At 37.9% G+C, this 20,093-nt stretch overlaps 2 protein-coding genes across 2 annotated transcripts in view; both read right to left on the bottom strand.

Annotated features, from left to right (window-relative positions):
- Positions 1-11,746: 11,746 nt before the first annotated feature.
- Positions 11,747-12,506, bottom strand: LOC145572395 (uncharacterized). Its single transcript, XM_081631373.1, has 5 exons — positions 12,426-12,506; positions 12,230-12,334; positions 12,080-12,149; positions 11,911-11,992; positions 11,747-11,790 (listed from the first exon to the last, which is right to left on the bottom strand). Exons 1-5 carry the CDS (start codon positions 12,485-12,487, stop codon positions 11,747-11,749), a joined length of 363 nt encoding a protein of 120 aa, XP_081487499.1. The 5' UTR covers positions 12,488-12,506.
- A 2,569-nt stretch (positions 12,507-15,075) lies between these two features.
- Positions 15,076-20,093, bottom strand: part of LOC145572387 (uncharacterized) — a 59,506-nt gene continuing 54,488 nt past the window's right edge. The window contains exons 7-8 of the mRNA XM_081631363.1: positions 15,220-18,491; positions 15,076-15,083 (exon numbers count right to left, since the gene is read on the bottom strand). Coding sequence (XP_081487489.1) covers positions 15,076-15,083; positions 15,220-18,491 — 3,280 coding nt within the window. The remainder of the gene's footprint in view (positions 15,084-15,219; positions 18,492-20,093) is intronic.

Below are 20,093 nucleotides of genomic sequence, written 5' to 3'. Positions count from 1 at the left end.
GCATTCACAAGATCTAGAAACACCTAGCCATATTCGAAGTTTCCTTCGCCCTAGACGTGAAAGGTTTAATTTCTTAGGGTTTGGTCCCAAATCTCTATTTCAATTATTTAATTTAATTGTTTGTTTAATATTTTCCTTGAAGTTACTAACATGTGTATTTTGTTATTAGAAAGAGGTACGAGGCAGCCAAGTAAGTGCTTTAATGGTTTTAATTGATATTATGATGTAGAAATCATGTTTAAATTGTTATTATCATATTCCTAGTATCATGTCTAGGGTAATTTTAATATTAAATATGATTGTTGCGATGCTTCCTATGTTCTTCCTAATATTTATGATTGTTAGTCTCATGTTAGGGTTAAAGATTTGATCTTGTTAGTATCATGCCTAGGATCTTGCTATTTTTATTATGCTTTAATATAAACATGAACATGATTATGATTATAATTGTTATAATTTATTATTTATTATTATCTTGATGATGATTATTTTATTTATGATTATTATTATTATTATGATTATTATTGTTGCTTGATATATATTATATTTTATTTTGTTATTGCTTGATCACACCTTTTATGCATGTTTAAAGGGAATTTGTACTTGTAATCACACTTAATAAGATAATTAATAATCTTGTTTAGGGTTAATGTGATTATAAATTCAAGTGATCACCAATAATAGTTTATTTGTGCATTAATATTCAACCAACATAGATAAACAGGTTTAGGGTTAATCCTATTGATTGCATGTTATTCAGAAAGCGCACATGAATACGATCAGAATAAAGTAGGGGCCTATTATTAGGGCAGGTTCAATCTCTTTTAGGTTGGATTTGTACCTTCATCCCCGAACCCTTATTTGGTTCCAGACCTTATGGAGTTGACGATCTCTTGGATCGTTAAGGGGTGTAACCTTCATCCTATGAACGGTTTACTAGTTCCTAAAAAAACTTGTTGGCGACTCTTTTGCTCTATCTTCTTCCCTTTTGGATGCCACCGTACTTTAGTGTATGATCACAGTTGGGTTCAAACTAGTGGGATTAAAGCTTGAAAATATTCCCTACAGTTTTTGGCGACTCCACCGGGGAGGATTTCTATTTTTAATTCCTGAATTTGTTTCGGCAATGATTTAGAATGAGTGGATGAGACTCGAAAAGTTCTAAGTATTTCATGTGCGTAGTTTTGATTAACATTATTATAATATGCATAAAAAAGATCTCATTGGAAAGACCATCCGTAATGAGTTAAAAACATAGGATTTTACACATAGGAAATTTGAGGAATGTCTTTCACAACTAGGACCGAAATAACACCGCGCGAAACTGGAAAATTTTATCGAGCACAGAAAGCTGCTGAGGCATGTGGGAAGTAGCGTCAAGGGCCAGAGCTTGGCGCCAGTATTTTAGTTGTAGTGCCAGACGCCAATATTGGCGCCAGGCGCTACAGTTAAAAGCTGGCGCCAGTCTCTGTTTGCTGGGGCCAATTTCCCCTAATACCGAGCCAGAAATATGCATTCTAATTTCGACCAGTTTTTCGTATTTTTGCTCGATCCTACTTCCTGATTGAATTTTTCCTCACTTTTCTGAAACCCATATGTGTTCTACATATGGACATAACCCTCTGGGAATTCATGCTCCATCTACCCGATTGAACGCTCCGTGCAACAAGGGTACATCCGAGATGTTGAATTCACCAAACCATGGAAGCGAGTTTTTTCTAAACTCGCGGTGTCCCATCCACTCGCGCCAACCCTTCACGGTTAGGCTTCCGCGCGGTGCATCCGGACAATTAACCATGGACCCTCTTTTGACTAACCCATATTCCGAACTTTAGAGAACTAGAGCCATGGTTAGGTGGAAAACGCATTGCATCATATTGTTCCTACTTGACTAATTGTGCATTATTTGTTGTGCATATATATTCTATGTTTCTCTTAACCGTTTGTTGACTTGTGTTGAGACTAAATAAATTAATGACTTAAAGAACTTTTCCTAATTAATTAATTTGAGTCAATAAAGTCTAATTTTTTTTTAATCGGAATTGACCTAGTACGACTTTAGGCATACCCCGATTAACTAATAACACCGAAAACAGTCCCAGATCGAAGCTCCAATGTTGGCGCCAAGATCTGAGCTATAGCGGCATATTATGGAGTGTAGCGCCTGACGACAGTTCTGTTGTCTGGCGCCAAGCTCCATAGTGCGACGCCAGTCCTGTCGCCTGGCCGACAGTTCGGATTATTGGTCGAGTCATCACCTAGGGTCTAATTAATCAATTTTCTAATTAATTCGGTTAAATTTTGCTGCCAATAGTACTTATTTGAGTCAATGATCGAGTTTAAGCACTGAGTCCCATTGTCTTACACAAGAGTCCAAGTATGTCACTCACACTCAACGCACACACCAATACACATACTTTGACCATGTTTAAGAGAGTCTTGTGTGCGCGTTTTTTCCATCATTTTTTTAAGGGGGTAAGTCGGATATTAATAAAAAAAAAATAAAAAAAAAACTATACTTAGTTCCCTAAAAATATGTACATTATTTTGCCAAAAAAAATGCACCCTTTTATTTTTATTTTTTTTCTTCCTTAAAATAAACCGTAAAGTCAAGTTGATTCGAGTCGAGTAATTAAAACGCAAAATGGTTTATTTACACCGCGTGGTCAAGAAAGGAAGGACGGTTAATCAAAGACAACCTCTTCGTACAAGTCCAAATTTTCGACAAACCCATATCTCGTAAGAGGAAAGCTAAGACTATAATGGCAACACAAGAAGAAGTCAATGATCTTAAGAGCCAACTGGAAACCGTAACTGAGACACTAAAGCTTCTCGCACTCAAGATCGATGATCCCGTGAAGCAACAACAGATGGAACTCATGCAAGAGAGTTTAAGCAAGTTGTCTAGCGACTACAAGTTTCAAGAGCTTACATCACAAGGGGTCTCGGTGGATAAAGATCTTCTTCCGCAGAAGTTCAACGCCAACGACATCCCAAAATTCCGAGCAACTGACAACCCTTACTTTCATTTAAGAGCATTCGAAACAATAATGAGTATTAAGGGTATCGATAAGAAAGTTTTCCCCTCTCTGTTCTCATTATCTCTCGAGATCGTTTGCCAGCAATGGTTCTTTTCTCTCGAGAAAGAAAAGACCTCTACCTGGGAGTCAATAGCAAACGCTTTCGATGATAGGTACAAGTGCAACATTGAAGTCGAGACTGAACATAGGGAACTTGAAATACTCAAGCAGAAAGAGAATGAAGGCTTCACCTCTTTCTTTAACAAGTGGAGAGAAACCTTAGCTAAGATGATTGAGGTGCCAAGTGAAAAAGAATCTGTGAGACTGTTCATAAAAAATCTCCAAGAAAAATATTCCAAGCATCTCAAATATCAAAATAATCTCCATACCTTCAAGGCCGTTTATGACATTGGGATCAATATTGAAGATTACTTGGCTAAGTTAAAAGCTGCCTACAATAACTCCAACAGTGGCTGGAAAGGGAAGAAGAACGACAATCCTTCTTCTTCCAAAACCGCCCACTCAAACAATGTTAGCACCTTTAATTTAGGAGAAGTCCTTGCTACGAACAATCAACGACAGAAGAAACCATTTAGGAGGAACTTCACTCCTATTGGCATGAGTTATGACACCGCATTTGATCGACTAAATGCAAAGGGTCTTATAACTCCTATTGGACCATTTGGGGACCCACCAGTTGAGAAGAGGTCGGCTAATTGGAACCCCGTTGCACACTGCAAGTATCACCAAGGTAGGGGCCATCTCACTAAAAACTGTTGGAAGCTTAAGGAAGCTATCCAAGACTTAATTGACAACAACAAGCTGCCGTTGCCCCCTGCCAGTAAGAAGCCAAGCATTGACAATGCACCTCTCGCTCATACCCCGGCTATCTCCGATGAGGAAAACGAGGTTGACCCCTCATCTCTCATTAGACCTGTCAAAGAAATCCGTGCCTTAGAAAATGAAGAGGAAATCTTTTTCGATGTCAAGGATAACCTTCCAGAACCGGAAAATAAGGATGATATACAATTGCTCACACTGTCTATGAGGGAGGTATCGCAATTACTACGTGAAGCTCTCAGAGCTATGAACGAACTCCATAAGAAATATGATGAGCTTCCACTCCCGAAAGATAAAAGAGAATTCACACCGATAGGAATGACCTATGATGCTATTTTTTATCGTCTCTATGATCAAGGACTAATCAAACCTATTGGTCCAACAGAGGATCCAATATTAGAAAAGTGATCTCCAAGGTGGAATCCCAAATCCTACTGCAAATACCATCGAGGATACGGTCATACCACTGATGAATGCTACAGGTTTCAAAACCTCATTCAAGATCTTGTTGAAGCTAATAAGATCTTATTACCTCAGGTTAGCAAGGGAACGACTTATGAGGCAAATCATTTTCCCTTACAAGTCACTGAAAAACCCAAGAAGAGCAATAGGATTTACACTCCAATTGGGATCCCATATGCACAAATGTTCGAAATGCTCTCCGAGAGTGGCGAGATCAAACCTCTCGAACCAAGACCATTCGAATCATTGAAAAGGACAGATAGATATTACTGTCAGTATCATCAATCAGGGGGTCACACTATAGAAAACTGTTTCAAATTCAAGGATTTGGTACATAAAATGATTGATGAAAAGAAACTAGTCCAAATTCAACAAGAAGAGGATACGACCATTGATGGAGTTTGGGACAATGATGAAGAAGATGTCTATCTAAAAAGACCTAGTAGGACTTCCACCTTCTGTGTCATACACTACAGATGAAATTTGGGCTAAAGAAGACTCATGAATAGACGTCCTCACAAGATCCGGGAGAATGCAACCTCCCGTTTCAACACAACCTATGCCAACCACACAACAAGTTCCCATACCTATCATTGAAGACAATGATATTATTAAACAGTTTAAGAAGACAAAAGTTGAGATGAATGTATGGAAACTTCTTGCAACATCTCAAGAACATAGGTTGGCTGAAATGAAGTCCTTGGACAAAATTTGGATAGACTCTGACACTACTCCTGAGGGAATAGCCAACTTCCTCACAAGTGACCTTCCTAGCCCGATTAATTTGATCACCTTTTCTGACAAAGATTTACCCCCAGAAGGTGACAAACATTATAAGGCATTAAACCTCACAGCAGTTTGCAAAAGGATGAATGTTCCTATGACTCTTGTAGATAATGGATCGGCCATCAACGTCTGTCCACTTAGAACTGCGAGAATGCTCGTCATTAGGGATGAATATTTAACTCCGTCTACACAAGGAATAAGGGCCTACGACAACACTCGTCGTCAAGCTCTTGGCAAGATTACCCTAAATGTAACGGGAGGAGCAATAGAACACGCCACTACTTTCCAAGTAGTAGACATCAAAGCTTCATTCAACTTATTGTTGGGACGCCCTTGGCTTCATGATCTAAAGGTCGTCCCTTCATCTCCACCAACAAGTGAAAGCTATAGTTGGGGGAATTCCAATCACCATCGATGCTTCGCCTATGAGGATCAAATCTATAGAAAACCCAATTATTAATGTGGAGCACGACGAGGATGATGAAGATTTATGGGGCTTTAACGAAGAAGTCTCCTTAATCCAGGAGGATGAAAGGACCCCTCTTTGCTATGACCCCCATTCAAAGATGATTGTCAATGCTATGATGAAGAAACAAGGACACTTTCCTGGGATGACCCTAGGGAAGAAGAAAGGAATGGAAAAACTGCTGGAGTTACCTGGCCTCCCTAAGTTAGACACTTTCGGACTTGGTTTCGAACCGACTCGGAAAGATCTCAAGCGAGCCCAGGAAAAGGCAAAAGCACGTAGGGACGCTCGCATTCAAAAGAAAGCAATTCCAATGGATCAGTACCCTCTTACGCTTAACGGTCAGTTTATAAAAGAAGGAGAGGACTATCCATGCCATGAATTTCCCGAGCCATTTGTTGTAAACGGCATACGACAACCGAGATTCGAGATTTTCTTGGATTGCTACTTCACTGATGAAATCTCAACTCCTGTCCACAAGGAGAAAGCACCCCCATGCTTTGACTTTAACGTCATGGGATTACTGTTTGGCGAGAAAAGAATGAGCCAACTCACAAAGAGGATAACTCCTCGCTCATTCAAACAGTCCTACAAAGTGAAAGCTTCGATCCCTCGAAGCTAATTACTCCAGCTGAAGGATCATTACAAGGGTGGCGCAAGACTATCAAGGTGACTATTCCAAGCGGAAGGAAGATATCCATCACGACAGGGCAAGGACCGATGTTTGAAGAGTCGTCTGAGTCAGAGTCTGAGTCAGAGTCTCTCCCTCTAGAGTCTTCTATGTCTTTCGTAGTAACACCTTCCCCTCCTATTTCTTCTCCTAGAATAGTTAGTGATCCAGTCCCTGAGGACATATTACTCTTTGATGTAATGATGTCAGAGTCTAATAATATTTCTCATTCTCCTTACTTCTCGTGTTCTTCTCTAACCCAAGATGACGAGCATTGCTTAACTAACAATGAAAAAGACAAAGAAATTATTAAAGCAATGGAAACACTCGAAAAGAGAACACCGGTAATTGAAGAAACTGAAACAGTTGATATCCCAAATGATTCAACTCATAAAAGAGAAGTTAAAATCGGATTAACACTGAATAAACAAGAAAGAACCGATTTAATTAACTAACTTAAAGAATTTATCGATGTATTTGCTTGGTCATATGAAGATATGCCAGGCATTAATAGAGAAATAGCTGTAAAACAAAAGTTGCGTCGAATGAAACCCGACGTAGCCCTTAAAATAAAAGAGGAATTTCAAAAACAAATAACTGAAGGTTTCATCAGGGTATCCAAATACCCCGAGTGGGTCGCCAACGTCGTCCCAGTTCCGAAGAAAGACGGAAGGGTAAGAATGTGTCGACTATCAAGATCTAAATAAGGCAAGTCCAAAGGACGACTTCCCTTTGCCACACATCGATATTCTGGTAGATAACACGGCAAATCACGTGCTTCTCTCGTTCATGGATGGGTACGCAGGTTACAACCAGATTCTCATGGCAGAAGAAGACATGGATAAAACAACTTTTATAACGCCATGGGGCACTTACTGCTACACAGTAACGCCATTCGGGTTGAAAAACGCGGGTGCTACTTACCAACGTGCAGCAACTACCTTACTCCATGACATGATGCATAAAGAAGTCGAACTATATGTCGACGACATGATTGTAAAATCAAAAGACCGTCCAAGCCATCAAGTAGCGTTAAGGAAATTCTTCGAAAGGTTAAGAAAATAAAATATGAGGTTGAATCCATCTAAGTGTGCTTTTGGAGTCACCTCAGGCAAGCTCTTAGGTTACGTCATAAGCTCTAGAGGAATAGAGGTAGACCCAACCAAGATCAAAGAAATCATGTCAATGCCACCGCCCAAGACTGAGAAATAGATTCGAGGATTTATTGGCCGGTTGCAATACATAAGTAGGTTCATATCAAAACTGACGACGATATGTGAACCAATCTTCAAAAAACTCAAGAAGAATGTACCAGTAATATGGTATGACGAGTGTCAAAAAGCCTTTGAAAAGATCAAAGCCTATCTCGCAAACCCTCCCGTATTAGCACCCGCATTTCTCGGAATACCTCTTAGGTTATATTTGACAGTTACCAAGGAGACAATGGGAGCCATGTTAGCACAAGAGGTAGAAGGCAAAGAGAACGCAATCTACTACCTAAGAAAGAAGATGCTCGAATACGAAGCACGCTATACACCACTCGAGAAGTTGTGCCTCACCTTGGTGTGGGCCCCAACTAATTTAAGACATTACATATTGGTGCATACCATCTTCGTAGTCTCCCGATTAGATCCACTAAAGTATCTATTCGAGAAATCTACACTCAATGGACGCATATCAAGATCGATAGTCAATCTAGCCCAGTTTGATGTAAGGTTTATGCCACAAAAAGCTATCAAAGGATCCATGGTGTCAGACTTTCTAGCTGATTTTCCAATAGAAGACTCGACGCCAATACAAGACAATGAATTTCCAGATGAAGACCTAATGGTTACTGAAGATGATACTTGGACCTTGTACTTCGACGGAGCCTCAAACCAAACGGGATGTGGCGTTGGAGTACTACTAGTATCACCTAAAGAAGAGCATGTTCCAATCTCCATAAAGCTTGATTTCAACGTTACCAACAATGCTGCTGAATATGAAGCATGCGTGGTAGGCCTTGAAACAGCTTTGGCATTGGGAGTAAAAAAGTTAAGGATATTCGGAGACTCTTCTTTGATCATCAATCAGATATCTAAAAGGCGAAAAGTAAGGAGCGAAAGCCTAGCCCCTTACCCAACCTATCTGGAAACTCTTACCGATAAATTAGACAAGGTAGAATATACATATCTACCTAGAGAGGAAAATCAATTTGCTGATGCCTTGGCAAAATTAGCCTCAATGGTTCGAATTCCCACGGAAATCGAGCAAATATCTCTAACTATAGAAAAAAGGCACAAACCAGCATACATCCAGGCTATAGAAGACGACGAAGTAGTCCAAGGCGAAGAAGAAGAAGAAGAAGAATCGTGGTACACGGGCATACTCAATTATGTCACCAAAGGAGAACACCCCCCTCATGCTGAAAAAAGAGCAAAACGAGCATTGAGGCTTTTGGCTTCCCCATATGTACTCATAGACAACGAGCTACATAAAAGGGTACCTAAAGGTCGAGCTCTCCTATGTGTAGGAAAGAAGGATGCACAAAGAGCAATGAGAATAGTCCACGAAGGAATCTGTGGCACTCATATAAATGGTAAAATGTTAGTCCAAAAGATAATGCGAGAAGGATATTATTGGACTACAATGAATAGGGATTGCCATCAATACGTAAACAGATGCCCTAAATGCCAAATTTATGCAAATTTACAACATATCCCTCCATCTTTGCTCTACACCTACACATCGCCATGGCCATTCTCTACATGGGGAATTGACATCATTGGCAAAATCACTCCCCCAAGAACAGGAGGCCACGAATATATTCTAGTAGCAATTGATTACTTCACAAAGTGGGTCGAAGCGCAATCGTACGCCAAACTCACTGCAAAACATGTAGCACTCTTTATCGAGAGAAATATTATTTGTCGATATGGAGTCCCAAATGAAATGATAAGTGACAATGGAACTCACTTTCAAGCCGAATGTGAAGAATTGCTACAAAAATACGGCATTCAACATCATCATTCTTCCCCTTATAGACCTCAAGCAAATGGAGCAGTCGAGGCAGCTAATAAAAATCTAAAGACTATCATCGAGAAAATGACAGAAAATTATAAGGATTGGCCTGACAAACTTCACTTCGCATTGTGGGGTTACCGCACGTCAATCCGTACATCAACAGGAAATACACCATTTTCCTTGGTATATGGAATGGATGTCGCACAACCTGTCGAACTAGAAATACCATCTCTACGCATTGCGTTAGAGAGTAAACTCGATGAAGTTGAATGGACTAGGGCAAGATATGAAGAATTGATTCTACTCGATGAGAAACGACTAGAAGCTCTACACCACACTCAGTGTTACCAGACTCGTATGGCTAGACATTTTAATAAGAAGGTGAAGACAAGAAATATTAAAGTAGGAGACTTAGTGTTAAAAGCACTAAGGAAAAATGTTTTAGATCCAAGGGGTAAATTTAGACCTAATTGGTCTGGACCCTACATTGTCAAAACAATCCTGTCAGGAGGTGCAGCAAAACAAACTGATATGGATGGCAATGAATTCTCAAACATGACAAATCTTGACCAACTTAAGAAATACTACCCATAATTATTTGAGTAGGATACTCAAGAGAGCTACGTTCGGCCTGATCCCTTAAGAAAGGATACGTAGGCAAACCTTTACGGGTGCGGCCACTTTATTTTTCGACATCTCCGCGTTCCAGAATTAATTAAAAATTCAACAGAAGATCGGCGAATTATCGGCATCGTAGAGTAGGACCTGGCGCCAGCCAACAACCATCAACGCCAGCCGATAAAATTGGCGCCTGGCGCCAGACTTCAATGATAGGCGCCAATTGCAAATAAGTGGCGCCAATTTAAAAATAAATTCTGGGCAAATTTTGGTGTTTTTTCGAAAAATTTTTGACTTCCGTACTCGAAGAATTTCTGGAAAATTAATTTTTTCGGTTTTCATTGCTTTGATAAAATAAATTTAATGTAAATAATTTAATTGAAAGCTGAAATTTCATTAATAAAATAAAAATTACATTATTGGTAGAATTTAAATAAAGCTGAAATAAATTAACTTTAAATAAAAAAATAATAAACTAAGTCTAATAATTTGAAGCTAAGCAATGCTCCTAATCTTTTTTCTCTTTTCTAGCCCTTTTCCAATTCTTATCTGCTTCCTCCTCCTCATCCATAACTTTTGCTAGTAGGCACCCTTTAGAGGACCTACATTCAATTTTAGATTAGATAGTCTCCCCTTCAGCTAACACTCCATGCTTCTTTTCCACCCAAGCCTTTTTATCTGTGGTGTTAGCTTTTCTTTTCCCTTTATCTTTGGTAGCATTTTTCTTCCTAGGCATTGCAGGTGTTTTAAATTCGATTCTTGCACCTAGGCGTTCCTTGGAAGGAATCACCCTATCACCCAGACGACTCTTCACATCAGTTTTACCCTAATCTTTCTTCGAATCCTTCGAAGATTTCTTCAGCAACCACTCACTAGTAGAAAAAGGCTTATTTGCGACGCTCATTTATAGTGTATTTGCGTCGCTTCTATGAGCGACGCAACTGCTCGCGACGCAAATGACTTTTAAGTCATTTGCGTCGCTCCTAGGGGCGACGCAAATAAGAGTCATTTGCGTCGCTCCTTTATAAACAAGCGACGCAAATGACTTTTTTTATAAACTTATTTTTTGTCATTTGCGTCGCTCCTTTATAAACAAGCGACGCAAATGACTTTTTTTATAAACTTATTTTTTGTCATTTGCGTCGCTCCTTTATAAATAAGCGACGCAAATGACTTTTCTGACAAACATATTTTTTGTTATTTGCGTCACTCTTTTCTAAAGGAGCGACGCAAATAACTCTTTAGATAAACTTATTTTTTGTTATTTGCGTCACTCCTTTATAAAAGAGCGACGCAAATGACTTTTCTGATAAACTTATTTTTAGTCATTTGCGTCGCCCCTTTATAAACAAGCGACGCAAATGACTCGTTTGATAAACTTTTTTTGTTATTTGCGTCGCTCCTTAATAAACAAGCGACGCAAATGACTCTTCCAATAAATGGATTTTTTTGTTATTTGCGTCACTTGTTTATATAGGAGTGACGCAAATGAGGTGAATTTTTTTTTTTTTTTAATTATAATATAATAATTGCCTTGTATATGTTTGTAGTACCTGTTTTCCTAGGTATAAAGTAATATGCTAACGCTAATATAATTGAAATTAAAATGCAATATTATTGAATAATGCAAATGTAAATTTCGGCAGAGTCTCCTTTGTAATTTGGCCTACCCATAAAATTGGGAATGACGGCATTATATTAACAACCTGTCCAATAATTTACATCTCAATATCATAGACATTATACTCATCATCCCAACACCAATTAACCAAATTACTTCATTTCAAGCCTATAATCCAAAACAAGAGTCAAACATGCGCTAAGTGATAAATCTAAAGTTCAACATTACATATAAAATACTCTGCCCAAATATCTCGGATCTCAATTATCTCCTCCTCGGTGTACGGTGTAGTTCTTGAAAAATCCTATCAACACAACAAATATACAAGAGGAAAGTTTTAATTCAAGATTATAGCTAACATCAAATTGTATTTATCAAACAAAAATGAAATATTTGACAACTCATACCTGAATAAGATCTTCACTGCTATGGTGATGTTCAAGTATTTCGTACATATAACGCATGACGTAGTAGCCACACTCACGTCCACCCAATTGTTGAGGACACTACATGTAATATATTTGTAAGTTGAATTAAATTGCTATACTTCAATTATTAAGAAACTAAAATTTAGGGTCAGAAATTAAGGTAACCTGTCCCAAATGCCATGTCAATTTACTTCCCCTAGATTGTCCACTTAATGCCTTAAAACTTCGAAAAGCACTACACATTTGAAACAAAAAACATATATATATTACCCTTACACACATAAAATCATGACATTAATAACAAACTAGACTTACTTTGTCATTGCAAACTTAATTGCTAAATTTCGCTTCTGCCTCAAAGAATCAAAGATGATGACTTCACGCTTAGCCATGCATAAGACCAAAAGAACCCAATGATTCCTACATAATAAATTAGACACACATTTGTAAAAGAGTAAAATAATATCAACAATTTGCAAAGTTCAAATAAATACAAGTTCAAAGTTAATACTTTTCATGGTATGGGCATAAGATGAACTGCTTAGATTTTTGTTTTTCCATCACATGTGTCATGTATAGTAGGATACAATCAGCATCACTATGCAAATAGGTTTCTGAAATCATTTCCGGACACATGAATCCAATGGAAGCCACTTCCTCCGTATCGAGTAAGTCACTCAAGGCCCTACATATATATCATGTAATAACATTATAAATGGTAATAAATAAGTATATGGGAAGAGTGAAATTTGAATATCTTACATCATAAAAACTTGCAAAACTGAAATATTCAGCCAAGCTCCTGTGAGAAGTTGATTGACATCTTCACGTTTGATAATGATGTCCTTACTGTCTTCATAACTAAAGGTCCAAGCATCAGCCTTAACCTTAATAGTTTCACCTTCGGGTAATGAAGATAACAAACTATTCAAAGACCCACACTTCTGAGACAAGTTTTCCAAAGCATAATCCATAAGAAAAGCTTTTTTTGGATTGGTGTTGGACTCTTTTGTTTCGCGACCACTTTCAACTACTTTCATTTTGTCTTGCATGTTTTCTTTGGCCGCTTTGTTGTTACCATTGTTCTTATTTGATATGAATTCCTAATCAATAGTAAAGCAAATCTATTCAACAATTTGCTATATTTTGTATGGCAAACTATATGTAAATTGTTACAAAAATAATTTACCTTGTCATGCATGAGTGAAACCAAGTATTTCGGCCATTGGGTAAATGTACCATGAGCATGCTTAAGTTTCTTGATGACTGAAGAAGGAACTGGAACCGAGAATTCTTTGAACTCGTCAAAAAAATCATCAACACTCACCCTCACGTGATCCGGAAGGAGGTTACTATGATGATCAAGGATTAACTCCGGATGATATGTACCTTCAGCTACAATGACTTTCTCAGAGTCATTTTTCAACAATGATAGCCGACAAGGAACCGGTTCCTTATAAAGATAGAAAAAAAATCATAATTAAAAAATATAGAAAACTGAGTTACAAAGTTAAAAGTATGTCGCAGTCATAAATCATTAAAAAAAAAAGATACAAAATATAAAATAACAAAGTGTTGGATACCTGTATGTTTGCAAATGGATCATCACCCACTGATTGGCAACTACTAGGATTTTGCTGAGTCGTCCGGCCTATGTTATTCATTTCTATCATTTCAGTTGGAATTTGAATACCAATCTGTTTAGCAAATAACATAAACTTCTCTTGAACCATGGAATCCATTTTAGAATCCATCTCCTGCATAGTCTCCTCTCGTACCCTCCGGGCTACTCTTGCCTCTAATTCTTCCAGCTCATCATCTCCGAATTCCCTACCCCGTCGGCCACTACGCCTCTCTCCGGATCCCCATACAGCTTTAATGCCAATTCCACTGCCAAATGCTATTGCCCGACCATTACGATCTTTTTTCCCAAGGGCACGAGATAAGATATCATCATGCCTATTAGGAACAAAGTTTCCTTCAGCTTGTTGCTTTCTCCAATTATCCTACACAATGACTTCAAGTTAGAAAACTTTGGTTGCAATACATAAACTTAACAAAATATATTCAAACTTGAAATAAAGACTTATTACATATACTTATTATATACTTACAATGGATTCATTCACCTCTCTTGTTTTCTCATCCGGCAAATAAGGATTTCCCTTATCATCTTCTATTGATCTTGCTAGAAGCCAAGCATATGTCCTATCCGGCAAACTAGACACAACCGAAGAACAAGATGAAGTACTGGATGCTGAAGATGTCGTGGGAATATACCCTTTTCTACGCCATACAATATTCATTTCACCATATGATTTGGCTCCTAAATGGTGAGGGTATTCGTTGAAAGACTGGCTTTGTCTTGCCTTCTCACTGATTTCCTATTTTCACGAGCATAAATGAAGATTAGTACATAAGAATCCATTAACAAAGTATTAATAACCCGCATGATCATTGATATTAATACACACAAACCTTAAAATCATCTGTCGTATGCTCCTCCACAAATGTTTTCCACATATCCTCAGATATGAAATCATAGAGTACATACGACATTCTTTTCTCCTTCGGCATATTCCTGGTACATGTGATCCAACCACTGACCAATTTTGTTTTGAAATCTCTCCAAGTTTTATCACAAGTGCGTAGGACCTTTTTTTTCTTGTCTTCATCTTCTTCGATTTGAAACTCTCTCTACGCAAAAAATTAAAAAAATAAAAAAAGTTAGTAAATAATTTCATCATATTCAAATAAATTGTTTTCATCATATTCAAATAATGTCAAAATGATCATATAATAGTATAACATTTAACATATAATAGTGAATATTACCTTAACATCTTCCCACAAAGTGTCTTTTATTCCTTGTGGAACTTGATTCCAATCTTTATACAATATAGACACCTTTGCACGACTTATTTCACCAACATGAATTTTGTATGCTTTTGCCCACTTTCCAATGGGTCGACACAATTCATCCCATTCAAGCACTCTAGGAACCCCAGGCATGGATTTTAGGCCCTTTAAAGGACCTCTTGGCTTTTTTTTCTTCTTCTGAGAGTCGGTTGTTTGTAGCTCTGATTGTGATTGATTGTGTGGCTCATCTTCCTCACTTTGCAAAGACATGGAACGATTATGCAAATCCTCATCCTCCATTATTACTTACCTGAAAAAAAAAGACATAAATAAATTAAGACATCGATTTATATCATTTTTAAATTATAAACTTGAACACATAACAATAATAAGCAATTTATGCAATTACTAACACATATTGGAAAAAAAAATCATAGAATTCATACCTCCTTCATTCTTCTCTTTTGCGATATAAAATCCTTCATTATGATCTTTTCGTTTCAACGTTGTGTCAAAATCATCGACTATTGGAGGGATGCTCCAAACGGAAGGTGGTGACTCATTAAATTGCTCATCATATTCTTCCTCGTCCACCACATCTTCAATGCCAAGTATCCTTCTTTTACCTTCTAAAACAACTGACCACTTACAATCAGCTGGGTCAGCCATGTAAAAAACTTGTTTTGCTTGTGAAGCTAATATAAATGGATCAGCTAGATGCCCTCGTCGACCAAGATTTACAAGGGTCAAGTTCCCTTGTTCATCTGTTTTTACACCACGGCTACTATCAGCCCACTTACATCGAAATAGAGGAATCTTGAAATCAACATAATCCAGCTCTATTATTTCTTCAATGATTCCATAATAAAATTTCTTCTTATCCACAAGTGTTTTATCATGTGCACTAACATACTCAGATGACAAACCTACTACTTTAACACCACTGTTTTGCATTGTTGACTTGTCATCTTGTCGGCTAGTGTAAAAAGAATACCCATTGATGTCGTATCCCTCATATGACATGACTTGACATTTAGCACCATATGCCAACCATCTCAATGTGTCAGATATATCGTTAGGTGTGGTGGATAGTTGGGACATCACTCGTTCCTTGAACCATGTAACGAATGAACAATTATGCTCCTTTATCAGCTGAAGATCACTTTTGGAAGGATATTTATTTTTAAGAAAAAGCATGTGCTCGTCCAAGTAAGGATGAACCTCACTAAGATTTTGCAACACAAAAAGCTCGGCCTTATTTTTCATTTCAAAGCCCATGGATATCCTTTTCCTGCCAATAGTACCTTGACCTCCAAGCCTCCCATCGTGTCGAGACTTTGGCAACCCAATTTTCTGTGAACGTGCAAGATATTGAGCAACCCATGCTGCCACTTCCTCAGCAACTGTTCGTTGTACAATACTAGCTTCAGGTTTGGCCGGATTCATGACTTTTCCCTTTAAGTCACCCATTTCTCGTTCAAAAGGATACATGTATCTCATACACACTGGTCCACAAAGTTTAATTTCACGTACAAGATGAATAACCAAATGAGGCATCACGTCAAAAAAAGATGGGGGAAAATACATTTCAAATCGACACATTGTCTCAAGTATATCTGCTTGCAAGTCATCTAAAATACTTGGATTTATGACCTTGCTACAGATAGTGTTAAAAAAGACACATAATCTTGTAATTGTATACCTCACTTGAGGTGGCAAAATTCCTCGAATGGCAACTGGTAATAATTGTTGCATCAAGACATGACAATCATGAGATTTCATGCCACCCAATTTCAAGTCAGACATTGACACAAGTCTACGAAAATTAGAAGAAAATCCAGCCGGGACCTTTAAACCATGCAATGACTCACAGAAGCTAGTTTTTTCCTTTTTAGACAAGGTAAAGCAAGCTGGGGGAAGATACCAGCGTTTTCCTCGAGATTCGGGTGCCAACTCTGAACGACCCATAGCAGCCATGTCTTTTCTTACTTTAACTCCATCCTTTGTCTTTCCTGGCATGTTTAATAAAGTTCCCACAATGGCATCACATATATTTTTCTCAATATGCATTACATCTAGACAATGTCTAACTTCCAAATGTCTCCAATATGGAAGAGACCATAGCTCAGACTTCTTCTTGTAACCCCCAGTTGATTTGCTTTTATAAGGCTTACCAAACTCATTCTCAATGTCTTTGACCCGCTGATAAACCTCACTTGCACGTAAAGGGCCACGAGCTTCTCTCAACTCCACTTTTCCATTAAAAGACCCCTTATTGAATCGAAAAGGGTGGTCTTCTGGAAGATGTCTTCGATTATCCATGTATACATGCTTGCCACAATTGTCTAGGCGCAATGCCTCCAAATCATCTTCACAAATGGGGCAAGGAGTTCTTCCCTTCATAGTGTACCCCGACAAATTCCCATAAGCTGGGAAGTCATTTATCGTACAAAAAATCATGGCACGTAAAGTGAAATTGGTTTTACTATATGCATCAAACATTTGGACACCTTCATTCCACAACAATTTCAAATCTTCAATGAGAGGCGCTAGATACACATCAATGTCATTTCCAGGTTGTTTAGGCCCAGATATTAGAAGGGACAACATAATGTATCTAGACTTCATGCATAACCAAGGAGGCAAATTGTAGATAGTTAGAAGAACCGGCCAGGTGCTATATTGGGTACTTAGTGTCCCAAATGGGTTCATTCCATCTGTACTAAGACCAAGCCTAAGATTTCGATCTTCTTCACCAAAGTCCTTGAACTTTCGATCAATGTTCCTCCATTGCGGGGAATCAGCAGGATGCCTCATTAACCCATCTTTCTTCCTCCCATCAGCATGCCACCTCAATAATTTTGCAGTTTTTTCATCCGAGAAGAGTCTCCTAAATCTCGGTATAATTGGAAGATACCATAATACCTTAGCCGGAGACCCTTTCTTACACATCTCACCAGTATCATTCATCTTGTAACGAGAAACTCCACACCTTGGACACTCATGCAAATCAGCATACTCATTTCGATACAACACACAGTCATTGGGACAAGCATGTATCTTCTCATACTCCATACCCAAGGGGCACATAAGTTTCTTGGCCTCATAGGTGGAGTTTGGAAGTTCATTCCCGTCGGGAAACATTTCTACTAAGGCTTCTAACAACTGCGTAAAACCCTTGTCAGTCCAACAATTGCTCGCCTTTAAGTTGAATAACTTCATAATAGCACCAAGTTTAGTGAACTTTGTACAACCAGGATATAACGGGGTTTCAGCAGCTCTCAAAATACTATCATATGTCTGGGGACACTCTGTGAAATGGTCTTCAACATCTTGCATCATTTCATCTATCCTGTCCTTCTCCACTTCACTCTCACTTTCAACACCAATATCATCAGCTGTATCGATATCCTCACCTTGGGGGTCATTATCATCATCACAATGATTCTCATCTTCCTTTGGACAATAACTAGAACTTGCCTCAATATATATGCTCTCACCATGCCATGTCCACCTCGTGTAGTTTTCTTTAAACCCACGACGAATTAGATGATCTTTAATATCAACTATATCACGATATCCCCTCGAATTATTACAGTCACAACAAGGACAAAGAATATTCTTTGACTTATTCTCTGTTTGGTGTTTTAAGGCAACAGTGCTAAACTCTTCAATTCCTCGTAAAAAACTTGTACAATTTCGTTTACCATACATCCAACTTCGATCCATTTTCAACCACTGAATAACAAAATTAATTTTAAGATAATGTGTATATTTTGTGACATATATAGCTCCTTAACCATAAACAAGAATATAAGGCATCAAACATTTTCATTCAAAGTTTATATCATGTAAATGCAACTCCGGATGATCCAATAAGGTCCTTATCACTCCAACCTAACCCATTCTTGAATGTACTATCTCACTAATAACAACTTGTAAAGTTTGGTTCTAAAGAAAATCCGGCAGCATTTCCCTATAGTTCTCCAAGCACACAATGTAGATAATCGGCTATCAACATATGTACCCAGAGAACAATCGGGAAATAGTGAGCCATGATCTTCTTAGATCCAAAACAATTCAAGTAGTTATCACCTAAATGAGATAGAACATTCAAGAACAGTCCCAAACCGGGGACTATTCAAGACTTACTCCTAATGAGTAAGCCCTGAACGGGTATCTAAGTCAATGATGCAAGTATTATTGCAATTCCAATCAATTATATCACAATTAAAAATCTCATACAATTCACAATCATTATACCAACCAGAACAAATAAGTTAATATTGCAAAGAATGGTTCAGATATATATACCACAAGTGAAGACAATCTCGTATGCGTACTACCGCCTTAATCGTTTGTCCACAACCAGAACCTCGAGCAACTTGTGGAATTCACTTCCGCATAATTAAGAATCTGCCATAAAAAATTACATAAATTAAACCAACATAGTTGATTCAACTTAATCTGCCATGTGACATAAAAGTTGTTATTCGGCATTGATTCTATTCTTTAATCCTCTTTTTGTTTTCTTTTCTGATCAAATTTGACTTTATTACATATCTTTATAAGTAAAGGTGGGGGTGCATAACTGCATATGTAATAGTCAGGTGTGACGGGGTTCAAGCAAAGAGCAGGAATCTTAGTGGATCATAATTTTCACCAAAACCTTACCTAATTAATTAATCATACTAATAATTTTCTTCATAAAATCAGATCAAGCAACCCATTCCTAAGAGGTATTCACAATATTTGACTCACGTGACGCCATGTGAGTCCGTAGGAGCAATTTTTTAATTAATGGCAGATCTACTGGTACCGTACTCACCCCCTTTCCTTTATATCTTATTGTTTATAGTGGACAGGAATACATACAACATATACTATATATGATGATCACAGAAAGTGACCAAACCAAAAGGGACAGTCCAAATATTAAGTATCTTTGTCCCTGTGATTATGATAATCACTTTGTCTGACCACGTATTTGCGTGTGTGCTCGTGATCCTAAATCTCATAGAACAAGAGCGAGCACGAGAGAAATAGAGTTCAGGACATTACTGAAAGTGCCTAAGTAGAGGTACTTGTTCTCATAAACGCACCGAATTCGTGCTTCCCATCGCCCATTATGATGATGCCTACAAAAAAATTAAATGATAAAAAATAATTTTAATAAGACATTCAAAGAATCATAGATGTCAACCAGTAGTATATTGCAAAACAGCAACTGTAAAAATCTACAGACTAAATGCAAACAAATTTGCAGAACAAATGGAGCACTAACAATTATCCATAGTAAAAGAACACAATCTATTAAATT

Source organism: Chenopodium album, chromosome 2, assembly GCF_948465745.1.
Source record: "Chenopodium album chromosome 2, dcCheAlbu1.1, whole genome shotgun sequence".
Classification (NCBI taxonomy): Eukaryota; Viridiplantae; Streptophyta; class Magnoliopsida; order Caryophyllales; family Amaranthaceae; genus Chenopodium; species Chenopodium album.
Note: the sequence above shows the minus strand (reverse complement) of the source record. Positions and strands in the feature narration are given on the sequence as shown.

Coding starts and splice junctions, on each gene's coding strand:
- LOC145572395 (XM_081631373.1), bottom strand. CDS start 12,487: ATGACACATGTGATGGAAAAACAAAAATCTAAGCAGTTCATCTTATGC. Junction 12,150..12,229: donor ATTAAGTTTGCAATGACAAA/GTAAGTCTAGTT, acceptor TCAAATGTGTAG/TGCTTTTCGAAGTTTTAAGG. Junction 11,791..11,910: donor ACTTGAACATCACCATAGCA/GTGAAGATCTTA, acceptor TTGTGTTGATAG/GATTTTTCAAGAACTACACC.